Source organism: Electrona antarctica (genome assembly GCF_951216825.1).
Source record: "Electrona antarctica genome assembly, chromosome: 12".
NCBI lineage: Eukaryota > Metazoa > Chordata > Actinopteri > Myctophiformes > Myctophidae > Electrona > Electrona antarctica.
The window spans coordinates 50,380,271-50,408,156 of record NC_136793.1 but is presented as its reverse complement, the minus strand read 5'-3'; the positions used below and the strand labels follow the sequence as shown (position 1 = coordinate 50,408,156).

Here is a 27,886-nt window from a genome sequence, read left to right as displayed (position 1 = left end):
AAAAAAGGAGGGTTCTTTTCAGTAACCTTCAAGGGTTTCAATTCAAGTAGTTGATAAACACGGAAAGTGAAGCCGTGGATTATTTTCTGTAATAAGCAGGTTTTGCTTGAGCCCATTAAGACCTGGAGCGCATCCGTGTCACGTTTATGGGTTAACCACTTTAACCATTATTTTAAACTTTAGCTATTGAAAAAAAGCAGATCTACAAGCTCATAGCGCGGCACCGATTGCCGTGCTATGAGCTTGTAGATCTGCTAGTTTTGAAAAATCGTGAAAATGTGGCGCAAATCTTCGAATATATATTTTTGAATTGTTTTATATATTCTTTATATGTTTTTAACAGTTCTAGTGCCGCTAATTGTTTGATCCAGTGTTCGCTGCATAATACGCTATTCCCGCTATTTGTTTAATGCGTTTAATTCTCTGTTTTAAAATAATTAAAAAGAAACAGCGCATTTATCCGGGACCTGATGACGAGGCCGTCGCCTTTATGATGACGAAACCGGAAAATCAAGTCATCATCTGGGCTGCTAGGGCTTCTGGGAAATTGAGCCCAATGCAAGTGGACGGGGGGTTTGTTTGGACTACAACTTGCTCTTCACTGTGGTTTCGTTTCGCATTGTCATGGCCGCTGGTGCGTCTGATCATAACAAGACGACGGACCATTTTTTACCGGATTTTCGTGGTTGAAAGCTGCAAATACTTCAGCGTATGCTCCAAAGGTAATAAAACAATGTCGGCAGCGTTGGATATTTGATTAAAATGCGGGGTATGGCGTCAAAGTGTTAACTCAAAATCTTTGCCCCTTGTAACAAAAAAAACAAAACGATTTTGAGATGGAGTTTCGGCGGCCGAACACATACAATTCTAGGGGTTCTTGACATGAAAAAGTTTGAGCACCACCGAGTATAGCTCATCGGTTATATATGGATATAGGATTTGAGAAGACATTTGTAGAATGTGGTCTCAGGTGGTCTTAACCCATTTTGGGCGGGAACCCCTTTTGGTGTTAGCATTATGTTGTGCTTTAGCAAGTGAAAAATAGCAGATTTTTGAAAAATCGAAGAACGACTGACATAGAAACATAGCTTTTTCAGAAAACTGTCCGGATGTAGAAGACATTTTTAGAATCTGATCTCAGGTCAAAATGGGTTAATGGGTTAGAGTGGCCATGCAAACACCAAACTCCCTACAACAGTATAACAGTATAGTCACCATCTCTGACATGTCCTCCAGGGTGCGGCCCTTCATCTCGTCCAGCTCGCTCTTGGTGGCCGACACCCTCTCGAGCCCCTCCTGAGTGTCGCTGTACCCTGAAATCCCCTTCTGAGCCTCCAGGGATTGCTGCACAATGCGCGCACACACACGCACACGCACACACGCACACGCACACACACACACGCACACACACACACACACACAGGGCCTCCATATAAATAATATTTTTGCAGACAGAAGAGAATTCTAATTTCCAGCATGAAGAAGAGATCATGATGTTGTGCCTGGTATTTCATTCTGTCATCCATCATCTGTCCTCGTCAGTGTTGGCATAAACATGAAGAGTCAGTCAGTCAGTCAGTGTGTTATCCTAACGATAACGATGCATGATAATTAATGAGTAATTACCACAGGGCAATGGCAATCATATTCTTCTAGTAATTACTAGTGCACACGCGCACACACACACACACACACACACACACACACACACACACACACACACACACACACACACACACACACACACACACACACACACACACACACACACACACACACACACACACACACACACACACACACACACACACACACACACACAGGTCAACAACCAAGCTAATAATAAAGATACACGATGGATTATCTTGAGGCGTTAGACAGATTGTTTTTACCCCCAAAAATGGGGGTCGTCAGTCCCAAGACTCAGGCATGGGTCGGGCTCCGTTTGATATCTGAAATTCTGAATGGGAAACTAAACTAGTACCAACCAGCTACTTCCTGGCACAAACGGCCAATGCTGCTAAACCGTGAGTCCGGCTTATTAGCCAGGCTAGCTAAACCGTGAGTCTGGCTTATTAGCCAGGCTAGCTAAACCGTGAGTCTGGCTTATTAGCCAGACTCAAAATACCACCATTTTTTCCTACTCAGTCTGTGTCTCATAGGAAGGCTGTGGGCAGTTCAGAAACCCGTCCACCAGTGACATCATCGATGGTGAATCCAAGCTAATAGAAACGGCAGGCTTTCTTTTCCTGAAAAGTTGCAATGCAAAAGTTGAAGCCATCGTTCTCACGATAATAAAAATCTAAATATATTTTAAAACAAATCTTGTTTAAAATAAATCTGCCTAATGATTATGTCACTGGTGGACGGGTGTCCGAACTGCCCAAAGCCCTCCTGAGACACAGACTGAGTAGGAAAAAATGGTGGTGTTTTATCATGAACATTAGTGAGGACCAATTATATGAAGAGATGTTGAAAAGTGGTGAAGTGGTCCTTTAACTACCTATTATGTAAAAAAGAAAAAAAAATCATTCGATCAATCAAACACCCAACGAATCAACTGCTGGTACTGGCAGACATTTCGTAGCCTGCAACTATTGCATATCTCTAACCTGACTCCGCCAGATGGGGCAGCAGAGAGTACACTGGGTTCCCCCCTCCTGCTCCCATCTGGGAACTCTCAGGCATACTCTCTGCTGCCCCATCTGGCGGAGTCAGGTTAGCATATCTCTGCTGTCGGGAGGAAACCTCACAACAAAATGTTCATTTTTCAGGAAATTAAAAATATATATTTTTTCAGGAAATAAAGAAAACCATATATTTTTAAAACAAAGCAATACAGCCTTATCAAAGGTGGTGTTGTGACTTTATATAATGTCAATTACTTCCATGAGAGGCGGTGGAGTTAGTTGCTTTAGCAGACATTTTAACTTTCTAACCCTTTCTAACCCTAACATTTTAACATTCTAACCCTAAAGAATTCTGAGGCAACATGGCTGGAGACGAGGCAGCCAATCAGAACTGCTCGACTAGCCATGCCGTGCAGACGATGGGATGTTATGGGTTGTTGCCAGTGGTGGCAACTGTCGTGACAGAAATAAGCTAAGCAGCCTCCAAAAACCAAACCAGGCAAGCAACTGTGAATGAATGCACGTTAGGCTGGAAAATATGCAGACTTGGCAACACTCAGCAGAAAGACTAGCGGTGTCCGTCTACCGGTCGCAAGTTTCCCAGGTAAACACTAACCTGCCGCTTCTACGAAGCAGCTGGTAAAAAATAACTTAAAGGACAACTTTAGTTTTTTTCAACCAAGGTTCATGTTTTAGGTTGTTATTAGAGAAACTAAAAGATGAGTGTTATTTTTTTTCATTTGCTGCTTTCTTTCGTTTTAGGGATTTTAGCTGTTTTTGACAGGGGGCGGGGGCATTCAAGCATGGGGCTAAATATGTATTTTTTTACAACATTTTATAGCGATTTATTTTTTAATTATTTACTATAGTCCTAATAAACCCCAGGAAATGTCATCTGGCCACAAAACATCACGAGATCTACTGAATGTGTCAAACTGACATTGAGCCTATGACACTGGGCTTCCCCCCAGTAGGTTACCTTCACATTCAGTAGATCCTGTGATGTATTTGTGGCCAGATGTAATTTCCTGGGGTTTATTAGGACTATAGTAAATAATAAAAAAAAGAAATCTCCATAATATTTTGTAAAAAAAATACATATTTAGCCCCATGCTCGAATGCCCCCGCCCCCCTGTAAAAAACAGCTAAAATCCCTAAAACGAAAGAAAGCAGCAAATGAAAAAAAAAGAACTCTCATCTTTTACTTTCTCTAATAACATCCTAAAACATGAACCTTGGTTGAAAAAAACGAAAGTTGTCCTTTAAGCTGTTCAACGCCGGTAGAAAAAGGGCCTGTGTTGTGTGGGGGGGGGAAACAAAGAAGAGAACCTCCCATGGTGGTGATGCAGACAGTGGAGCAGATGCAGCCATCAGAAATAGCTGCGGCTCAGCCTGGCCTGCAGCGCCAGACAGGCTATCAGCATGTCAGGGAGCCGGGGACAAGCAGAGAGGTGTGAAGCAATTTCTAGGAAGCCGTGTACCTGGTACCACTTCATCACTGACGCAGGTTTGTATTGCGGAGGGACCACATGTAATGCATGCACACACACATGCACAGATATAGCCTATAGCAGGCCTATAGAGGGACTGTAGAGGGGCCATGGGCGGTTGAGAATGTCTATTGTCTGGGTATGGAGGGATGGACAGTTCCAAGTTCACAGAAGCAGGGCTTAACCCATTTCGGGGCGGGAACCCCTCTTGGTGTTTTAAACATGATGTTATAATTTAGCTATTGAAAAATAGCATATCTACAAGCTCGTAGCGCGCCACCGAGTGGCGCGCTACGAGCTTGTAGGTCTGCTATTTTTGAAAAATCGTGAAAATGTAGTGCAAAGATTTGAATATATATTCTTTCAGAGCCAACGTTTTTAACTCAAATCTCTGCTTCTGGGGGGGGTCCCTGGAACAGCATACTGTATTTTCACATGGGGGTCGGTGGCCAAATACAGATCATTTTTGAGGGTACGCTTGAGAACGACTGACATAGAAACATGGGTTTTTCCGAAAAGAAGAAGAATTTAGAAGACATTTTGTAGAATCGTTCTCAGGCCTAAATGGCTTAAGGCTGCATGGCTGATGTCCCTGGACCGGCTGGGTGAAAATGCAGGTGACATTAGTGATTGACGAACATCCCCACGCTCCCTCCCTCCCTCCCAACCTCTACTAAGGTCTCTTTGAGGAGAAGAGGCGCTGAAACCTTCAGCTGTGGTTCAACGACAGACTGTCAGAGTATGTACTGTAACCGCGCAACCACTACCCATATGGCTGTTGCTGTGAATAAGAATGTGCTTTTAATTAATAAAGACCGTCTGGTTGGGAGGCGTTCCAGTAGCTCACGGGTCATCGTCCAACCCATGTCATCCCTCCTCTCTCCCAGCGTTCCTTTCTCTGTAGGCGCCGTGGACATCAGTCCGACGGCTCATTGTGCGTTGGTCCGACTCGCGCATCACTAACCCTATCCCTAAAGCCACGAGTGAGTCTTAACCCGGCCACGGGTGAGTCTTAACCGGCCACGTATGTCGGACTAACGGGATGTCGGAGTTATGGGCAGTCCCCTCTCTATATACCATTGTCACTATAACAAATAAAGCAGAAATGTCGCGCACACACACACACACACAAACGCACGCACAAATCTAAATATAAAGGGAAAATGTGTGTGGTGGTTTTCACACTTTGCAGGTGTTGTGGGAATGAATTACCAGTTGCTGCTGGATGGCTTCGTGCCTCTGCTTCAGAACCTCTTCAGTCCGCTGGAGAACGCCGTATTCTGCCTTCAGCTCAGCCATCTCCTGACGCTTCTTCTTGTGCACCGTTCCCTTGCTGCGCAGTTTCCCCACCAAGCGCTTCAACTGTGGAAGAAGAACCAACCAGGGTGCACTTCTGTCACTTAACTGTAACTTTGAACAGAACGAGATTCAGAAGTTTTTTCTAAACTTTGAACTTTCTAAGTCATACATGGGCAAACTGGCGGCCCGGGAGGCCACATGCGGCCCCCGACATCACTTAATGAGGCCTGCAGGTTAATATCAGAACACTGATATATTATTGATTTCAGCTGTTACAATTCCAAACATGACTCGCTTTAATTACTTCAGTCTATATTAGTAGCTTAATAGACTAGTATTAAAATGTTATTGTCTTATTTTATGTCCAATGTATTTGTAAACACATTGTGTGCCCACACAACACTTTCAAAATAGTGACCCAGGGTGCCCACTTTTTACATTCATTTTTTTGACATTTCTTCTTTTTTATAAAAACCATTTTTTTTTGTTGCCTAGACGTCCACAGACTTCTTTGGCACTGCATAGCGGTAATTCCCAGGACGTCTGTGGACGTCTTGGGCTCAAAATGTGTTAATGACATAGTAAAATCTTGAAAATGAGTGGAATGCCCCTTTAACTCTGATAGTGTATGGACCCCAACGGGTCCATTTGGTTCCATTTGTACACTCTCAGAGTTACAGACCCATAAGGGTCCAAACTAACATTTAGCTGGGTACCCCCTGGAACTCCCTCAAGGACCCCTGGGGGTCTCCGGACCCCACTTTGGGAACCACTGCTTTAATCCATGTGGATCAGAAAACCCTGCTTGCAGCAGAGGAGTCCAGCCCGGCTGTAGTTTGAAACGGTCGACCAGCCAGAACCTCTCAGGCAATCCGCCAGAAACATAGTGCACACATCTTCCCCTGGCAGAGAGAGAGAGAGAGAGAGAGAGAGAGACACGCCCTCGCCTACAGTTGGGTGCCACCGATATTGTCCCTTATCATTTGACCCATTTAGGCCTGACCTCAAAATTAAAAAAATCCTTCTAAATCCTCCAGTTTTCTGAAATAAATATTTTCACGATTTTTCAAAAATAGCAGACCTACAAGCTCGTAGCGCGCCACTCGGTGGCGCGCTATGAGCTTGTAGATCTGCTATTTTTCAATAGCTAAATTATAACAATGTTTAAAACACCAAAAGGGGTTCCCGCCCAAAATGGGTTAACTCTCCTTTTGTGCAGATCACGCAAACCTCAGCAAAAAGAAAAGGACAATATCGATGGCCTCCAACTGTATGTCTGTCTGTCCCACGAGACACAGCAATCGCTCACTCGGTCACTCCACACACCCCGACTAAAAAAAAACTAAGCTACAATGACTAAATCTAAGACTAAATATATTGACAATTTTGTCAACAACTAAAAACTAAGCTACGGTGACTAAATCTAAGACTAAATATATTGACAATTTTGTCAACAACTAAAAACTAAGCTACGGTGACTAAATCTAAGACTAAATGTATTGACAATTTCGTCAACAAATAAAAGACTAGACTAAAACGTTAGGAAGGGACTTATACTGGACAAGAGATCCAGTATAAGTCATTTTACACGTGGTTGCGTGCTGACAACAGCAGATCTACACGCTCACAACGCGTCGCAGCGCGGCGCGTTGTGAGCTTGTAGATCGGCTATTTTCAGCAAGTGTAAAAAAACAGTCATTACGACGCCATCAAGGCCCGCCAAAATACATTTTAGTCGACTGAACCACCTGTAGATGTATGTAGTCGACTAAAACTAGACTAACACTAGAACATTCCGGGTGACTAAAATGTGACTGAAACTAAAAATGAAGAGAGACAATTGACTGAAACCAAAAATAAAAATGTGCTGCCAAAAACAACACTGCCCTTCGCTGCTGCAGGGCTCATTGAGGCAGCTATAAATGTAATAATGGTACATTATGGTCACAGGAGAACAGCCCCAGAAATCATTTCCCATAGGGCATGAAGCGCGCGCACGTGCGTGTGCGCGCGTGCGGGGTGTGTGTATTTCGGGACTATCAAGGGCAGACAAGGTTGAAAGGGGAATTACTAGCGTGTTGGAATAATGCCGCATAGCTTTCTCTTGTCACCTATACAGTAGCCTGGAGCTCACCTATGCTTTCTATGGCATAGGCAGGATCCGCCGGCAGAAACTGTGCGCAGCTGCTGGACATGAGACTAATTAATTAGAGCGACAGAGAGAGAGAGGAGTGTGTGTGTGTGTGCGGGTGTGCGTGTGTGTGTGGGCGGCTGTGGCTCAGGAGGTCGTCCAATGATCCCTGGGTCGGCGGTTCAAATCCCGGCTCCTCCTCCTGTCCACATGTCGAAGTGTCCAGTTGGGCAAGACACACTGAACCCCTACATTGCCTCCAGTGAGTCGGTCGGTGTGAGCTTAAGCCACCGTCGGTGTGTGAATGTGGGAAGTGAGGACGCTGGCGTCGACTGTTCGCCGCTTCACCTCCCGATGTATGAATAAATGAACCATTGTAAAGCGCTTTGAGCACTTGGCTATAAAAATGCAATTCATTATGAATGGGTCAGCGTCGATAAGGACGTTTTTAACTCATATCTTTGCTTCTGGGGGGTTGTCACTGGAACAACATATTTTCAGTAGGGGGGGTCCGCGGCCAATTACATATATTTTTTGGGGGGTCCTCGACGTGAAAATGGTTGAGAACGGCCGACATAAACAATGGGTTTTTCAGAAAACTGTCAGGATTTAGAAGGCATTTGTTAGAATCGTCCTCGGGTCGAAACGGGTTCTGGGCGGGAACCCCCTTTTGGTGTTCTAAGCATTATGTTATACTTTAGCTATTGAAAAATAGCAGATCTACAAGCTCATAGCGCGCCACCGAGTGGCGCGCTACGAGCTTGTAGGTCTGCTATTTTTGAAAAAACGTAAAAATGCGGCAGAAATCTTTGAATATATATTCTTTCAGAAGACTTTTTTTTTTTTTTACGTCAGGTCAAAACGGGTTAACCAGACGGTCAACCGACGATGGGCTAAGATGGTGTCATCCCTCACAGACAGACAGACAGACGGTTGCCAGCTGACACGTGATGACAGAGTGGAAAATACCTCTGATAAGGTTGATCGACTCGTCTCCACCGCGGGGCCAAAAGCCCCGAATCAGAAACAAGACGAGACAGACAGACGGATAGACAAGTGGCTTGTGAGACAACCCTTTCCATTATTACTACATTATCTACAGACTCATCCGTCTGCCTTGTGTCAGCCAGCAGGTCCCCTTCTGGAAAAAAAAAGCTATGTTTCTATGTCAGTCGTTCTTCGATTTTTCAAAAATAGCAGACCTACAAGCTCGTAGCGTGCGCTATGAGCTTGTAGATCTGCTACTTTTCCATAGCTAAAGCATAACACAATGCCAAACACCAAAAGGGGTTCCCGCCCAAAATGGGTTAAGATTATTTTGTAAAAAAGAATTTCGGATTCAATATATTAAAAAAAAACACAACAAAAAGTTTGGGAAATATACTGGTGTTGTTCGGCAAAATAAAGCACATATTGTCACCTTCTTAAACTAATGGCCTAAGTAATTTATATACTTAGGCCAAAATAGGCAATTCTTTGGCCTAAGTCAATGGTTTTGTGATGTCATCAGGAGTAAGTAAATTGGCCTAAGTCTAAGGTTTAATCCTATTTAATTCATTTTAATCATACGTTATTTATATATTAATAGACATAAATTGTTATAAACATTTTTGGTGAAATGATTAAGAAATACCACGTTTTGTTTTGGATATTTCTATTTTATTTTTATTTTTTTTAACCTTCAAAAAAAAAAAAAAACTTAGGCCATTCGTTTAAGGAGGCGACGATAATAGAAATGTGTGCGGCATCATTGCTTTGAATCCAACTATTCTCTTTCTCATTTCTTGTTTCCATCTCCTCATCAGCCAGTCGGTCTTTCTACAACCTATGTATGTAAAGCAGAAAATCCACGACTGAAATCAATAGTGCATACATAGTACAGTAGCTGATGGCAACCTTCCGACCTCCTCCTACACACACACACGCACGCACGCACGCACGCGCGCGAGCGAGCGAGCAAGCAGGGAGAAAGTCGTTGCTATTTCAGACATCATGCTACGACTGCCATGCTTCAGTGTTGATTTAGAGTTTTAGTCATAGTCTCTTGAATAGTTTTCATTTAGTTTCAGTCACATTTTAGCCACCCGGAATGTTTTAGTCGACTAAATATCATACGATTTTAGTCGACTAAATCTACAGTTGATTTAGTCGACTAAAATGTATTTTGGCGGGCCATGATGCCGCCGTAACGACTGATTTTACGCGTGCTGACAATAGCCGATCTACAAGCTCACAACGTGTCGCAGCTTGTAGATCGGCTATTTTCAGCACGCGCAACCAAGTGTAAAATGACTTATACTAACTGGATCTCTTCTCCATTACTCCCTTTCCAACAAGTTTTTATGACGAAATTGTTACCACTTAGGCCGCTATCATTTATTATTATTTTGAAAAGCCGCCATTTCCGGTCCATGAGCAGTAGTCATAACCTAGGAAACTACACGGAGCGGACAGGCCTTGTTTACCATCTGAAGCCAGACCGGAGCTCTGCAGAGCTCCAGATCGTCATATCTGTGCCGTCAAAGAAACGCTGTTTTGACCAAAATGCCATCTGGGACAAGGAATAGGAGATACAGGCGATTGAAAGAAATGGATAGAATGGATTATTATGGCGACGACGATCTAAGATGGGCGATCCAGTGCTGTGCTAACAACACAGCTAGCTAACCGGCTAACGTGAATAGCATTATGGCTCGAGCAATCAAACGCGCCATAAAAGCGCAATTGCCGAAGGCCGTCGGCAATGACGTTAAGCGTCAGTATCAAAATTAGGCTTCAATTGACTTTAATCGTCGGCAATGGCGCTGAAAGTATTAACATATTTAGTCTCTAGTTTTCGTCATCGTAGCTTCGTTTTCATTCAGTTTCCATTTAGTTTTTGTCAGTGAAAAAAGGTAGTCGACGAACAGTTTTTCGTCGTAGTATTAGTCGACGAAATCAGCACTGATACATAGTACAGTAGTAGCTAATGGGAACCTTCCAACCTCCTCCCACACACACACACACGCGCGCGCGAGCGAGCGAGCAGGGAATAAGTCGTTGCTATTTCAGACATCGTGCTAGGAACTGCCATGCTTCAGCAGCTCTCACCACCCCACGTGGAATCACAGTGCATGTGAAGCACCTGGTCATAAAAAAAGCTATGTATGTCGGTCTTTGATTTTTCAAAAATAGCAGACCTACAAGCTCGTAGCGCGCCACTCGGTGGCGCGCTATGATCTTGTAGATCTGCTATTTTGGTCATAAAACCTCTCAGCCAGCCATCCATCCATCCATCAGCAACCCTGGCTATTACGGACCCGTTTATCCCATTTACACCGGAGAACTGATTCTAAAAAAGAATTTATGTCTTCTAAATCATGGCAGTTTTCTGAAAAACCCCATGTGGTTCTCAAACTATTTCATGTCAAGGACCCCCCGAATTATTATGTAATTGGCCCCCCGGACCCCAATCTCAAAATATGCTGTTCCAGATTTGAGTTTAAAAGCATCCACTGGGAAAGAATATATATATTCAAAGATTTTGGTTAGACGTGGGTTAAGGTTAGGTTTAGGTGTGCTGCCCCGTGGGAGGTTAGGTTTAGGGTGAGGGTTTGAGATGGGTTGTAGTTGTAGGACTAATGACTGGTCTAACCCAAAAACTGTCTAAACTAAGCCCCCAAAAAAAGACCCCATATTTATATTAAAGACAAAGCAAAGAGAAAAGTAGACCGACTCTCATACATGATCCTCCAAAAATATATAATAACTAGAAAAAGTGCCCTTCTGGGCACAGGTCTCCACCAGGAGGATAGGACTGTGTGAGATGTTTGGCAAAATGTTTAGGAGTAATATAAATAAGTAATATGTTTGCCTTTGATGGCAATTGGATGATTTGAGGCATTTTGTTCCAAAAATGTGTTTTGCAAAAATCAACCTGTTGGTGGCGCTATAACAGGCCAATGTGAAAAGGGTGGGATATATTCCTCAGCCTAGTAAGAAAATGTGTGAAAGATTTGACGTAAATTGCATGCTGCGTTCATGATTTGAGGCTTTTGTTCAAAACGGGGCAATCTTGCAAACTGTGAAAGCCAATTATAGCCAATTAGGATGGAATATGAAATATCGGACAGATCCGACTTGAGCACATGACCATAGAGATACTGTGTAACGATTTTTGAGTTTTTTGGACAGAATCTGGAGGAGTAATATCCAAAAATGTGTTTTACAAAATTCGGCCTCCTGGTGGCGCTATAAAAGGCAGATGTGGAAAATGCAGGTCAAAGGTTTGTCCTTGGCCTCTAGGGAGTGTGCATGCAACGTTTCACGCAGATCGGTGCAGTTTTAGGTAAACAATGTGAAAAGCTGCCTCATGGTGGCGCTATAACAGGCCGTTCTGGAAAATGCGGGGCAGAGGTTCATCGTTGGCATCCAGGGAGTGTGTGTGCAAAGTTTGGCATCGACTGGGTTAACGGTGCCGGAGATTAGCTGGTAACGGACGGACAGAAGGACACACGGACGGACACACACACGGACGGAGTGCAAAACATACTCTCTCCCCATGCCTTTGGCCTGGTGGAGACAAAAATAATACAAAAGGAAAAAACTGCCTTGACTTAAGTTTTTTGCTAGATTTTTACTTGAAAAAAAACCTTTAAAAAGTAACAAATCAACAGAACAGTACAGTGGACAGACGTTTCGGAGCATACCATATCCGTTTGTGTTATACAAAATAGGTTAGACATTGATTGGCCATCGCAGACGTCACTTTCAACCTCGTGTACCTATTTGGGCATGTAATTATAAGCAACGATTTTGTAATATATTATTATTATTGTTGTTGTTGTTAATTGTATTAATTGACTTCCCACATAAAAAAAACAAAAAAAAAAAACATATATATATATATATATATATGTCTTGTATTGTAATGTCATGTATTGTATATTTATACATGCTGCAGTGCGTGGCTAAGACAAAGTCCTACCTCGGGAGACAAAATAAAGTAACCTTGAACGTAAGCCATTTATCATGCTACACAAAGTACGAGAGCAAAAAAGTGTCCCTTTCCCCCACAAACAGTGGATGTCTCATAACCCATTTTGGGGCGGGAACCCCTTTTGACGTTTTAAACATTATGTTATAATTTAGCTATTGAAAAATAGCAGATCTACAAGCTCATAGCGCGCCACCGAGTGGTCGCGCTACGAGCTTGTAGATCTGCTATTTCTGTAAAAATCGTGAAAATATTTATTTCAGAAAACTGGAGGATTTAGAAGATTTTTTTTTTAATTTTTGAGGTCAGGCCTAAATGGGATAATGGAATGCAGTTCCGTCTTCGTGCACAGAAGAGGCATTTACACAGCTGTCTGCTCGGGGACATTTTGCTGAAGCTAAACTGAATCGGAAGATTGATTACACTTATCCCATTCAGGCCTGACGTCGAAATAAATAAAAAAAGTTTTCTAAATCATGACAATTTTCGGAAATATTTGAGGCACTTTTTTCTTTTCTTTTTTTTTAATAGCAGACCTACAAGCTCATAGCGCGCCACTCGGTGGCGCGCTATGAACTTGTAGATCTGCTATTTTTCAATAGCTAAATTATAACATAATGTTTAAAACACCAAAAGGGGTTCCCGCCCAAAATGGGTTAAAAGGTTGGGTTATGAAAAGCCAACATTTCAAACAGTTTGTCCAGCTCTGTTCCTTGTCCTGGGTATTCTCCGCTGTGTTTCTTTTTATAGCTGCGCATGGGAATGGGAGGGAGAGCAGGGGGGAAAGGATGAGTTCCATTAGACAGCGTGCCCCTCTGTGTTTACACGAGAGCAGAAATAGACTCTCTCTCTCGTTCACCGTGGGTTCACAAATCTGCTAGTGTTACTGTTCACTAACGTCAAGCCGGACATATTGTATCGCTCAATGAAAATAACAGATGTTCAGTTATAAAGGAACGATGTTGGTTGCACCTTAGAAAGAATTAGATTCGCCTTCACCAAAAAGGGAACGCCTATTTCAGAAGATCTGGTCGTCCATTATTGACATTGCTTGATGGACTGAAGTGAGTGAATGCAATGTTATGCTGCAGTGTCAGTTACTTCTTCATAGTATGAAGAGTGTTTGTTACGATTGATTGTGATGTTGCTTGGGATTTTTCTTGTACCGTTTTGTTTGTGGTATATTTATTTATCTGTTAAATTGTATTTGATATTTTTGAAATGCCCTGAACGTAAATAAAAATCAGACCCGTCTGAACTGAGTGGTACTGTACTGTACTGTACTGTACTGTACTGTACTGTACTGTACTGTACTGTACTGTGTGTGCGACATAATGGCTGCGAAAAAACTCAGCTTCCCATCATGCACCTGTGCAGTGTGAAGCTCAACAGTGCCACTTTGTCACCTGTTGGTACCAAGCCCCCAGTGAGGCTCTCCAACGTTTGAAGCACTGGGCCCTAGTGGTAAGAGGTGGGACTGCAGGCGGACCCGTGGAGTTATGACGAGGAAACCCCGTGCAGCTGGGATTTAACATTGAGCGCTCGTAACGTTTGCACTTCCGCATTAACTTTTGGTGTCCAAATCGAAGAAATGCGGAAAGTAGACGGTTCTTCCGGGTGCTTCAAAACGCCACTGAGCAACTTCCACTGACATGAATAGCGGGGGGAGGGGGGGTTATCGCTCCGGTTCAGTCTCTATCCTTTTAATACTCTATGGTTGGTACCCGGAAAAGACAGACAGACATAGGGTCGGGACACACATTGCTGTGCATAGAGCACCGAAGTCTGACGTCACTTTCAGTAGAGGGCGTCAGTCCCCAGGTTCATGTATTGTTTTATTTGCATTGTAATCTCCATAGGGGGATTTTAGGTCGCTTCATATAAGAACTGTGTTTGAAAAATAAACCGACCACCCCGGCCTTTCTGTCAGGGGAGTGGCTGTGCGTCGTTAATGATTTCCATTCATATTTGATACAGCCAGTTTCTGGAGAAAATGGAATTAATGTGGCCGCAAAAGCCTTAAAACTACATATGAAGGCAATGTCGCTGCTAATATACGTCATGCCCAGCTGTCAACACAGCGTTCCTGAGATTCCTCGTTGACGTAAGCTCAGCTGATGGTGACTCGACTCGTACTAACCACGAAACATTAAATATCAATAAAATAAAATAAATAAAAGTAATTAACATTCAGTTTCTGTTGTGCGACGGGCAGATGCAGCCACCCGCCTACCCGGAAATGTAGTCTCTGGGTTGTTTGGCTCGTTTCTAACGCTTATTTTGTTACTCTTTGGGTATATTTGTACATTTCCACCTTCAGTCGATGCTTCATATCCATATGAGTGAAAAGGCCGGGATTGATCGGTTTATTTTTCAAACACAGTTCTTATATGAGGCGATCTAAAATCCCCCTATGGAGATTACAATGCAAATAAAAAAATACATGAACCTGGGGACTGACGCCCTCTACTGACAGTGACGTCAGGACTTCGGTGCTCTATTGGAGCGGCTGCACCACTCAAAAACCCTAATAAACAGACGCTTAAACAAATAAATAAAGAACGATGTTGAATCTTTCCGTTTTTAGTTCCGTGTGATAAAACATGATTTACACGGTGAGCGTTTAACCCATTCTGGGCGGGAACCCCTTTTGGTGTTTTAAACATTACGTTATAATTTAGCTATTGAAAAATAGCAGATCTACAAGCTCATACGAGCTTGTAGGTCTGCTATTTTTGAAAAATCGTGAAAATATTTATTTCAAAAAACTGGAGGATTTAGAAGATTTTTTTTTTATTTCGACGTCAGGCCTGAATGACAGGTACCAATAATAGCACAGCGTTGCACTCTGTCCAGTTGTGTGTGTGTGTGTGTGTGTGTGTGTGTGTGTGTGTGTGTGTGTGTGTGTGTGTGTGTGTGTGTGTGTGTGTGTGTGTGTGTGTGTGTGTGTGTGTGTGTGTGTGTGCGTGCGTGTGTGTGTGCGTACGTGCGTGCGTACCTCGTCCCCGCGGATGACCTCGTCTCCGTCCTGACCTCGTGCCTGGCTGTTCCGCTGGCTCATCTCTCTCTCTCCTGCCGCCAGTTCCTCCCTCGCCTCCTGCAGTTCCTCTGCCTTCGCCTCCTTCTTGCGAATGATGATGGAGGCCTGAGAGAGTCCAATTACAGCAGACGGTATATATGAACATGGATCAGAGATTAATTTGCGTCACCTGATACATATTTGTAACTCACGACGACGAACTGGACGGCCTGTGCTTACAGCGGTCCGGGCAACCTCGGCTGGTAATCCGGCATGACAGCGTGTCGCGGGTTCGAGTTCCGATCCTGACGAACTTTGCTGTGTCCCCCCCACGTCCCCCGTCCCCCCATCTCTCTCCGTTTCCTGTCTACCTACTGTACAACTATCAATAAAGGCAAAAAGCCCCAAGAATATCTTTAAAAAACAAACAAACAGGACAATGAGGGAGAATGGAAAATAATCAACGCCTTCAAGGACTTCTTGGACCAGACATGAAACGTTGAAACGTCATTGCTTACGTAAACAAACACAACGCCCGGTGGGAGTTTGACAAAATGTGAAACATGAGAGACATCGGATACATCCGCCGGCTTATGTTAGCAGGCCGGCTTCCTATACTGTCTAGTAGCCAGCCCATAGAGCCCCATTGTGAACCCGGACATGTTGAGTACACCAAGATTTTATGTTAGAAATGTTTAGTATGGGTCCCCAGCATGTAGAAACTGCCTGATGCTAACTTGCATATGTTGAGCAATTTTCATAATTGGCATAATATGTGACCATACCAATTACAACCTATAGAAGGCAAAATATTCAAAATTTCATCATGCTTTATGTAGCATGTGACATGTCAAACTAGGGGGTTTGCATGATGCTGAATCCATTCCAAGCATTAGTTTTGCAAAAAAACACTCATTGGGCTAAAAACGGCCAATGCCGTCATCACAAATTGATGATGTCAGCACATTTGGGCAAGTGGGCATGGCCGTTTTAAGCCCAATGAGTGTTTTTTTTGCAAAACTAATGCTTGGAATGGATACAGCATCATGAAAACCCCCTAGTTTGACACATTACATGCTAGACAAGTAAGACGCGCAAACGCGGGAAGCGAACGCAGCTCGTAAATTGCAATAACAACAATTAGAATAAATTACTTTTTAAGGTTTTTTTTAAGTTAAGTTTTTTTAAATTAAATGTTTTTTCAAGTTATTTTTTTAGTGTGTGTATGTGTGCGTGCGTGTTTCTTTTTTAGGTTTTTTTTTTAAAAGTTTTTTCTTTCAAGTTTTTTTTTAAGTTAAGTTTTTTTTTAAGTTAAGTTTTTTGTGGGTGTGCGTTTTTCCTTTAAGTTTTTTTTTTAAGTTAAGTTGTTTTTAAGTTAAGTTTTTTGTGTGTGTGCGTTTTTCCTTTTTACGTTTTTTTTTTAAGATAAGTTTTTTTTTAAGTTAAGTTTTTTTTTAAGTTAAGTTTTTTTTTAAGTTAAGTTTTTTGTGTGTGTGTGTGTGTGTGTGTGCGTGCGTGCGTGCGTGCGTGCGTGCGTGTGTGTGTGTGTGCGTTAGAGACTGACACGGGAGTGGATTTTCACTCCTGTCCTGTCCCACTCCCACAGAAAAAATCCTGTCCTGTCCCAATCCTGGGCCAGAGTTTAAAAAAAAATCCTGTCCTGTCCCACTCCTGTAGAATGACTCCTGATCCCATCCCGCTCCCACTCGAAATTACTCCCGCTCCCATCCCGCTCCTGTTTTTTTTTTTTTTTTTTTTTATGTTAGTCATTAGGAAAGGCAATTGATTGATCGATCCATCTATCCATCTATCCATCTATCTATCTATAGGCCTATCTATCTATCACTTCTGGCTTCTCAAGACAGATAGCCTACCAATAAAATTAAAATAAATAAAGTGGGCAATGTTGGATTTAACTTTGACTACCAAATACAGTTCTGACACTTCATTTAAGTCCTATACGGTTTTTCCCTGAACAGAACTTAAAGCTTAACAGTTAACAAGTGCTTTGTCAATTAAGATAAAAAAAAAAACCTCAGTGTCAATTTAACTCTATATGATTAATTATTCAGTGTACAAGTCTATGTGTATGGCAGTGGTCCCCAGGGGTCCTTGAGAGAGTTCCAGGGGGTCCCCAGCTAATTAATAGTTTGGAACCAAATGGACCATTATGGGTCTGTAACAAATTATGTTATGGGAGTGTACAAATGGAACCAAATGTTGTTCCATTTGTACACTCAGAGTTAAATTAACATTGATTTTACAATATAAATTGGGGGTCCCAGCGATAAAAATGCCATTCAATGGGGGTCCATAGACTAATGCATGTCAAACTGGGGGTCCTTGAAAATAAAATGGTTGAGAATCACAGCTAGAACCGTAATACAAATCTTCTCTTATGCCCCTGGCATCTTTTCAAATGGGGGTCTGCGGGCTAATAAATGTCAATTTAGGGGTCCTTGACATGAAAATGTTTGGGAACCACTGGTGTATGCGACTCGGTTGGGAGAAAGAAAGGAGACGATGTATTGTAGAACATTCGCTCAGAACAGAACAGCTGTTCAGAGAGCTGTAACAGCGTTAGCATGTAGCTAACATAGCATCACAATTGAAAGTTGCAACGTTGCCACTGCCAGGGGAAACAAATGCATCAGGATGATCTGGCTATAAATAATCGATTAAATCACGGCACCGGCGCGATGCAGAATCATACACGGCCGCATTACGATGTCTTCATATAAAACTTTATAAGACGTCCAGCCCGACTGGTTTGCAATTGGAGGAGGTGTTTGACTGTTTGTGTTGTGGAAGCACTAGCACTGCTGGATTATGGGTAATGTAGTTGGCTCACAGAAAGATGACTACATCGATGTCAATCCCGCTCCTGCACGCTCCTGTTGATTTTCATTCCCGTCCCGTCACGATCACGGGATTAATACAAATATTAATCCCATCCCGCGGGAATCCCGCGGGAATCCCGTGACCCGCGGGAGTCCCGACAAAATGTCAGTCTCTAGTACTGTGCGTGCGTGCGTGCATGTGTGTGTGTGTGTGTGTTTTTGTGTGTGATACAGCTGCGCCCTCTGGTGGTGGGCGGGTGGTGTTACAGCGTGACACACAGACAGACACACACACAGACACACACACAGACGTGATCTGCTGGGTCTCATAGTAAATGCTCACTGCGTTCGCAATCACTGCGTTCGCAATAAAGCATGATGAAATTTTGAATATTTTGCCTTCTATAGGTTGTTAATGGTATGGTCACATATTATGCCAATTATGAAAATTGCTCAACATATGCAAGTTAGCATCCGGCAGTTTCTACATGCTGGGGACCCATACTAAACATTTCTAACATAAAACGTTGGTGTACTCAACATGTCCGGGTTCACTTTTTGGCTACTAGGCTAATAGCAGAAACACACGGCAAAAAAAGAAAGAAAAAGGCCACACAGTGAAATATTTGACCATAAATAACCTATTTAGACCTGAGATCGATTCTACAAATGCCTTCTAAATCCTGACAGTTTTCTGAAATATGTTGTTCCAGAGACCCCCCCCCCACCCAGAAGCAAAGATTTGAGTTAAAAACGTTCGCTCTGAAAGAATACATTCAAACATTTGAGCCACATTTTCACGATTTTTTCAAAAATAGCAGACCTACAAGCTCGTAAGCGCGGCTTGTAGGTCTGCTATTCTTCAATAGCTAAAAGTACAACATAATGCTTAAAACACCAAAAGGGGGTTCCCGCCCAGAACGGAACAATAAACCAGCTCTCAGCGGTTAGTGTCACGCTGAATCAATCATCTAAACGGAACGCACCTGGTCTCACATCAGGGGCCAAGACATACAGACGGGAATGACATGATCGCGAGGGAGGGGACCCGCTGGGGAGAATAGAATCATGTTGGTGAATCGATTAAAAAGGATGGGGAATGGACTAGGCATCACCTGCTGTCTGAAGAGGGTCAGCTTGTCGTCCATGGGGTCGTTTCTCATCATCCTCTTTTCAATTAGCTGGTTTATCCGGGCGTTGGCGTCTTTGATCTGGAGGGGGGGGGGATGTTATTACGAAGAAAGAAATCAGGGACAAAACCCATACACGACATTTTGAACATGATACACGGACGTTGACTGTAAGATAATACAATCACGGTCTTTCCGGGTACTTTTTGTCCACAGCTATACCATGCACTTCAAAAGCAGAAAAAAAAAACGTTAGCTCTGATCCATCAAAATACTTCTACAACGAGGTTTACTCAGGCTCTGGGTGAATACAATCGTGTGTGTGTGTGTGTGTGTGTTAGTGTGTGTGCGCGTGTGTGTTAGTGTGTGTGCGTGCGTGTGCATCGTTTTACAGCTATTGTTTCCTTCAACCATGTACTGTATATCATTAGTTGCAGGTGTGCATTGCCTATAGGCACGCAGACCATTGTTATTGCGCTCCAGCGCAAACCTTTAAAAATCGTGCAACAACTCTCTATTCTCCCCTCCGATTGGCCCTGGGATTCGGAACTCTTCCAGAGGAATTAGATTTGTGCGCTTTCTGCCCTCCTCGGATTGGACTGTATACAAACTATACATTGACGTGATATTACCCAGATCAACTCTTCTAACCCATTTTGACCCGAGATCAGATTCTAAAAATGTCTTCTACATCCTGACAGTTTTCTGAAAAAGCTATGTTTCTATGTCAGTCGTTCGATCGATTTTTCAAAAAATAGCAGACCTACAAGGTCGTAGCGCGCCACTCGGTGGCGCGCTACGAGCTTGTAGATCTGCTATTTTTCAATAGCTAAAGCATAACATAATGCTAACACCAAAAGGGGTTCCCGCCCAAAATGGGCTAATTGAACGATATTCCCAACAGATAGGCAACCACTCTCGCAATAGAAAGTATGCGCGTGACATCATCATCAAACCCGGAAGTTATGCAGGAATGCCTACTGAGTGGCAAAAAACTACTTTCTGGCCTTGACAGCCCATACATCCACACAGAAAAGTCCTATCTGATTGCATTAAACAACATTAAACAATGTTAAACTCACATTGCATGTTGCTTTGCCACTCGATGTGCCACTCGATGTGCCATTCACTTTAAGCATGCACATACCCTCTATTCACCATTCTTTGTAGAAAAAATAAAAATAAAGACAAACACGATATGCCCTGCAGTCATCGTGCTTCACCCGTGATGTTCCTTTTCACCGACAACACGTTTAAAATAATAATTGATTGCACAGAATATCTACAGAGCACCGAAGTCTGACGTCAATATCGGTAGAGGGCGCAAATCCACAGGTTCGTGTACTTTTTATTTGTATTGTAATCCCCATAGAGGGGATTTTAGATCGCCTCATATAAAACAGTGTTTGAAAAATAAACATGTCACCCCGACCGTTTCACTCACATGGATATGAAGAATCTGAGACTGAGAGAAAACGCTAATGTTACTGCTGCTGAATTAGTTACATTTTCGCTAGAAACAGACTGTATCATATATGAGTGACTGCCTGTTGCAAACGATACAGAGACACCTCCTCGACAATAACGCAGAGACAGCTTGTTTATTTTTGGACCACAACGCTTATAGTAGACGATATTAAGAAGAGCCCATGTTATTCTCCATAGAGAAATTACTTCTGTGAACCAGGGGAATCGAAGGGATGAGCGAGTTACGTCAGGACTTCGGTGCTCTTTACGAAGCAACTGAAAAACAACTTATTTCAATGGTAGTGGATGGAGAGAGAGGATTTACGACTAGCGTCCAACCCACGAAACGGCAACCATCGACCGCGAAGAGGGACACGACCACGGGCAGGACTTGACAAAAGGGTGAATTCCACAGGATCGCGTCTCTCTAGATTAGTTAACCAGTGTTGTTTTTGGCAGCAAATTTTGATTTTAGTCTTAGTCAATAGTCTCTTGAATAGTTTTCATTTGGTTTCAGTCACATTTTAGTCACCTGGAATGTTTTAGTGTTAGGTCTAGTTTTAGTCGACTAAATATAACATTTTAGTCGACTAAATCTACAGTTGATTTAGTCGACTAAAATGTATTTTGGTGGGCATTGATGCCGTCGCAATGACTGATTTTACACTGGCTGAAAATAGCCGATCTACAAGCTTGTAGATCAGCTATGTTCAGCAAGTGTAAAATGACTTCTACTGGATCTCTTGACCACGAGTTCCTTTCCTAACATTTTAGTCTAGTTTGTATTTTGCCTGACGAAATTCTCAGTATATGTAGTCTTAAGTTTTAGTCATCTTAGCTTAGTTTTCATGTAGTTTCCATTTAGTTGTCGTCGGTGAAAAAAAAGGTAGTCGACGGGACATTTTTTTGCCTTGGTTTTAGTCGACGGAATCAACACCGTTAGTCTACCAACAGTCATTAAGACATGCGAATCCCTTGACTCCTTCAAAACCGCTCTCAAAGGGCACCTACGGACGGCTGCAATTCGAAACTGGCCCCCGTAAAATCTGAATCACCCCCCACCCCCCCTTTCGCCTCACTGTATATGTTTCTTTTCCCTTTTTACCTCCTTTATGATGAATTCATGATCTGTTCTGTTCTTTGACTATATAGAAGTGTCTATTTGTACGTCTCTAAATGTTTTGATGAATTGAACATGGTGGACCCTCTTGTAAACAAGTGTAATGCTTAATTGGGTCGTCCACTCACTCAGTTAACAGTCTTTGTATTGAGTTTGTGCTTGAAATGTACTGTAATTCTGCAAACTGTTAATAATAAATATTTCAATCAATCAATCAAACCTTGCCGTCCAATTCACGGAGCTCGTCCTGCCCCATGGCGGGCTCAGACAGTACTTTCTGCAGGTACTGCACGGTGCGTCTCTTGCTCTCCAGCTCCTTGGGAAGCTTGTCAGAGACCATGTAGGAGTTGATCTTCATCTCCTCCTCTAGCCTCTTCATTAGGCCTGAGAGAGAGAGAGAGAGAGAGAGAGAGAGACGGAGTTGTAAGAGCCATAGTGGGGGTTAACGAGTCCTATCCAATGCACCTGTGTGATATTAGGAGGTTAACATGACCTGTAGAATTAAATGCAGCTCTGTGGGTTCTGAGTTAATTGTATTAATGAGCCTTAGCCAATGGGATGCTCCTTGCCATGTTGATTAGCAACTCATATTGTCTGGCAGTGTGAAGTGAAGCAGCTTTGGAGCAACACAGTTTTTGACCACACATACACACACAGAAAGGAAATACGTTTTTGTATTGTTTTTTTGATCAAAGTAAAGAACCTTTTTTTGTACAATACTGTGAAGAACTCCTTTTGTGCGTCAAGCTTTTGCCCTAGCCATAGACTGCTACATTTAAGTGTGCAAACTTAAAGAGGAAGTTTGCCACTACAGGAGTGTTTCAACATCATGGCCTTTTGATTGGGTTAAACAAAGTCTTATGGGGCTTTGGAAGCACAATGAGTACAGAGCTCACGCACCTGTTCCGGTTGCTCAGTGGAATAAAACAAAAGATCAACAGCTGTGTATCACTCCAAGTCATTATACAATATACACAGCATTGGGATCACCACCATGCAGAGCCGGTCCTGAGCAATCTGGCGCCCCAAGCAGGATTTTTCCCAAAAATTGAGGAGACACTAAAAAAAGTGTTTTTTTTTTTTTGCCGCCCCTTTTTTTGCCGCCCCTCCCCCATGGCGCTCGAAGCCGTTGCTTCGTCGGCCTGTAGGAAGAACCGGGCCTGCCACCATGTGGAATCTTTATTTGGATGTTAATGTTTTTTCTGTCATTTTTCTTTTCACCTCTTTCAACCTGACATGATCCAATTTTGGGCATGTCATTGTAGGCACAAATTAAATAACTTCAAAAATAGCTCACCTAAAAGCTCACAATGCGATTATGACGCATTACGAACTGTGATAAAAGATGATCTCACTGAGATGATCATCTCAGGCTGTTTTCGCAAAAGGTCTTTTTTGGGAACGTGTAAATCTCTGAAAGGCTGAAAGGTGCAGCCGCCAGATGAGACTCGCGGCACAGAAGACTCCACATCAGATAAGCCTCATTAGAGCCCTTCAAAAGATCAGTATTAAGTACAGGGCCTTAACCCATTTTGGGCGGGAACCCCTTTTGGTGTTAGCATTATGTTATGCTTTAGCTATTGAAAAATATCCCCTTTTTTTCTCCATGGACTTTTAATGTTTGCCTAAGTATAAATGTCCAGTCCCCAACCAACTCTATGGACTTTAATGCTCGTTTAGAGTAAGTTATGATGTAATTTGTGCCAGCCAAGTATATGGACTACAAAGTTTGTCTAGGGCAGCAAATGACAACGTGAGACGTCATCTCGCTGATATAATAAATGCCTCTTGTAATACATTTATGATTTCATTTTTTTCCCGGACATGAGAACATCAAACATGCCCCCAAATAATCTGGGCTTGACTTCACACGCTTGTGATTATTTTTCCCTCCCGTTATTTCAAAAGAAACTCCATATAAAAATAAATGAAACACTGTTCTTTTAAAAGTAGTGAAAATAGCCGATGTAGCTATTTTCACATGCTTGTGTCCCGTGGGGGAGACATCAAAAAGTTGCACTAATATTTTAGAAATAGGTCAACAATATTATTGTTATTTTTGTGAATTAATTTACTGAATTCATTAATTTACTTTCACTGTCCCCCCGCCACAAAATGACCGGAACTACTTAATATTGACCAAAACCAGAGCAGAACTCCCACCACAGGACTCGGGGCAATCAATTAATACAGTTGCAACCACTATATTAATGGCAAGTATTTCATACAGCTTAAGTTAAAAAAAAATCTGAACTATCCCTTTAAAACGGCTTTGTTGCAAGGAGTTGCAACTGGTGTGGTTTGGGCTTTAAACTAGCCAATTAAGACCTGAGACCAGAGTCTACAAATGTCTTCTATATCATGACAGTTTTCTGAAAATGTCAGTGATTCTCAAACCATTTCATGTCAAGGACCCAAGAATTATATGTATGCGGACCCCATCTGCAAATATGTTGTTCCAGCCAGGGACACACCCAGAAGTCAAATATTTGAGTTAAAAACGTTCACCGTGAACGAATATATATTCAAGGATTTGCGCCACGTTTTTAAACGATTAAAAAGAAAATAGCAGATCTACAAGCTCGTAGCGCTGCACTACAAGTTCGTGCCGCGCTACGAGCTTGTAGAGCTGCTATTTTTCAACAGCTAAAGTTGGAAATAATGGTTAACGTGCAGGTCAAAAGCTATATGGTGACACATCCGCAGGTCTGAAATGGGCTAGATAGAACATTAAAACAACACTATACGGTGTCGGTGGTCGTCTCACTCTCTGGCTTGGCGTCCGCCGCTGCCTGACGCAGGTCCTTCAACTGCTGCTGGGACCTCTGCAATCTCTGCTCCGCCTGGAACAGCTGATCATCATCAGCACATGACGAGAGCAGCTCATTAGCATGGATTCATTAACGAAGCCTAACAATGTTGCATGTGTACTGTAAAATGATGCCAACAAATGTAAATGTAATAACTACTAGACGATAGGGCATTAAGCAACTAGCCGACTAGTTTACTAGTCGACTAGTAAATCCAATAGTCGACCTTGTTGGTACTAGTTGACTAGTTGATAAGAAGAAAAAGAAAAAATATATATTTATTTTTATTTTTTATTTTTTTCCCGATTTTGTAGGCCTCAAGATCAGGTAGATTATAGTTATAGTCACCATGTACACAGTTTTTCAATGTACAAATATTTATAAAAAAAATACATAATAGGTAGTTAAACAACTAGGCAACTAGTCAACTAGTAAAAATGACTAGAAGTGAATGCCCTACTAGACGAGTGGTGTTCCAACTTGATATGAAAAGTGTTTTCATATCAAGGCCCATTATTTATTTGGCATTTTAGCCACACAGAGACCACCATTTGATGACATTTAGCCTTGCAGAACCAAAACTAAAGAAAACGTTTGTTATCGTTGTTTAAGAGTCTTGTCCACAATTCCATGCTGTATTTGATGTTTGTATGATTAGGAGAGATAACAGGCAGACATTGCTCAAAATAACAATTCCTCTACATTCTCTAATTGTGTAGACTTCTTCGTAAATTAAGTAATGCAGATGATTAACAATAATTGTACTTTTGAGAGTGTGAAACTCAAGAGTTAAAGATCCATAAGGGTCCATTTGGTTACCAACTCTCCATCATTTAGCTGGGGACCACTGGTGGTCCACGGACCACTGGTTGAAAACCACTGTACTGTAGACAACAAAGTGTGTGTGTGTGTGTGTGTGTGTGTGTGTGTGTGTGTGTGTGTGTGTGTGTGTGTGTGTGTGTGTGTGTGTGTGTGTGTGTGTGTGTGTGTGTGCGTATATTCAAAGGTGAAAAAATGTCACAGGTTCTTGATTTCCGTAAGGTTCACCCTCGTCCCAAACTCAGTATCATATGATTTATTTGATTCTACTCTGTGATATGCTGCAAAGATGCTGTGCAATGGTATACATGTATGTGTAGACAGACATGGCTTTTCAGTCCTCTAATATACGAAATGTGAGAGACACAAAGCCATGAAACAATCAAATCCATTCGCTTACTTGATTCTTCTGCTCCTGTTTCTGCTGAGACAGAGACTCTTCTCTCTCCTTCTCCACGCGCAGCTGTCCAGCCATCTCCAGCATCCGCTGGTGATTGGACACGGACTCCACCTAGTGGACACATGGGGTTAAACGACTACGCCCTACTGCGGCTCAAAGCCTCCACCGCTAAATATAAGCAAGTGTCTTTTGACAGACTCACGTTTCACCCATCCTGGCAGGGCACTTAAAAGTTAATACCCACTTATTCTGCACACCATTAGTCTACAGTCTACAGCACGGTTTCTCAACCCGTGGGTCGCGACCCCTCGGGGGGGGGGGTCGCCAAATTATTTTGGGGGGTCCCCAAATTATTTAAAAAAAAATATATATATATATATTTTTTTTTCTTCCAACTGAATGGATGGAAAATCGCAAATGAAGCGTTTACATGGTACACATAGTACATGCATACACCTTCCTAATGATTATATCTGGTTTCAGTATTTATTTATGGTGTATTGTCTCTATTTAAGGTTATTGTAGCAGTCAATTTATATTGGGGGTCGGGAGGGGGCGGGGCGGGGGTCCCGAGACGTTGCCAAAGCATTTCCGGGGGTCCCCGGCCAAAAACGTTGAGAACCCCTGGTCTACAGCACGGGTTCCCAAACAGACCCCAGTTGTGGGTGGTCGGTGGTCGCGGACCGATTTTTGTGGGTCGCGAGTATATGCCCCCCCCCCCCCCCCCCCCCCCCATTTAAAAAAACAATTTCATAAATAAATACAATTAAAATAAATTCCATAAATGTAATAGCCAGGGAGCCTGGTTAATAGAGATTAACCTGTGATGTCATGACGTACTTTTTATTTGTGTTTTATCTATTCACTTGGTCATTAAGGTCCACAGAATGAGAGGTCTGCTGTACCGGTATGGCCATTTTTGTATACCACATCTAGGGGGTTTTCATGAATCTTAATCCATTCCAAGCATTATTTTTGCACGAAAAACACTCCTTGGCCTAAATTCGTCCGCTTGCCCAAATGTGCTGACCTCATCCTTTGCAATGACGACTATGGCCGTTTTTACTTAAAGCATGATGAAATTTGGAAAATGTTGCCTTATATATTGGTTGTCTACAGTATGGTGTGGTATACGAAAATGGCCATAACTTTAATTTGCGATGTTTCCGGCAGAGCAGACCTCTCATTCTGTGGACCTTAATGACCAAATTAATAGATAAAACACAAATAAAAAGTATGTCATGACATCACAGGTCCTCTCAAATTTTGGGCTATAAGTTTTAGGCTGCGGTCTACAAGCTCACAACGCGTTGCGGAGCAAATCGTGGGATAAAAAAATTAAAATAAGTTATCAAAAACGGTGAATAAAACAAATAAAACAACGTTTAGCGTGTTCAGCAGGGAAAGAGGTCTTTATCAATTAGGTTGGGAAAGTCGGGCTCCGCAGGGAATGTGTTAATGTGCATCGTTGTCCCCTCAAAATAAATAAATACATAAATATTTGCTTTCCGATCCTCAAAGTCTTACCCTCTTCTTTAGCCGCTCCACACGTTTGTTTAGCTGGTCCTTCTCCTCCTCCATCGCACTTATGTCCTAATCAGAGGCAAGGCGGACATTTTAGGGATTGTTCTTGCAGTCATATTATTTACCACATATGCGTCAGTGTGGGTAATATGCATACTTATAGATTACACTTGGAAATCTTCAAGAGACCCTTATTTATAATTGGCTTTTAAAATAAGCAGGTTCCTTCCCT

General features: G+C 42.5%; 1 protein-coding gene across 3 annotated transcripts in view; it reads right to left on the bottom strand.

Moving 5' to 3' along the window:
• Window positions 1-27,886, bottom strand: part of ift81 (intraflagellar transport 81 homolog) — a 44,125-nt gene that overhangs the window by 13,288 nt on the left and 2,951 nt on the right. For all 3 annotated transcript variants that reach the window (XM_079517371.1, XM_079517372.1, XM_079517373.1), the window contains exons 5-12: window positions 27,658-27,723; window positions 26,131-26,241; window positions 24,869-24,953; window positions 22,322-22,485; window positions 19,500-19,595; window positions 15,524-15,670; window positions 5,333-5,482; window positions 1,216-1,344 (exon numbers count right to left, since the gene is read on the bottom strand). In XM_079517371.1, coding sequence (XP_079373497.1) covers window positions 1,216-1,344; window positions 5,333-5,482; window positions 15,524-15,670; window positions 19,500-19,595; window positions 22,322-22,485; window positions 24,869-24,953; window positions 26,131-26,241; window positions 27,658-27,723 — 948 coding nt within the window. The remainder of the gene's footprint in view (window positions 1-1,215; window positions 1,345-5,332; window positions 5,483-15,523; window positions 15,671-19,499; window positions 19,596-22,321; window positions 22,486-24,868; window positions 24,954-26,130; window positions 26,242-27,657; window positions 27,724-27,886) is intronic.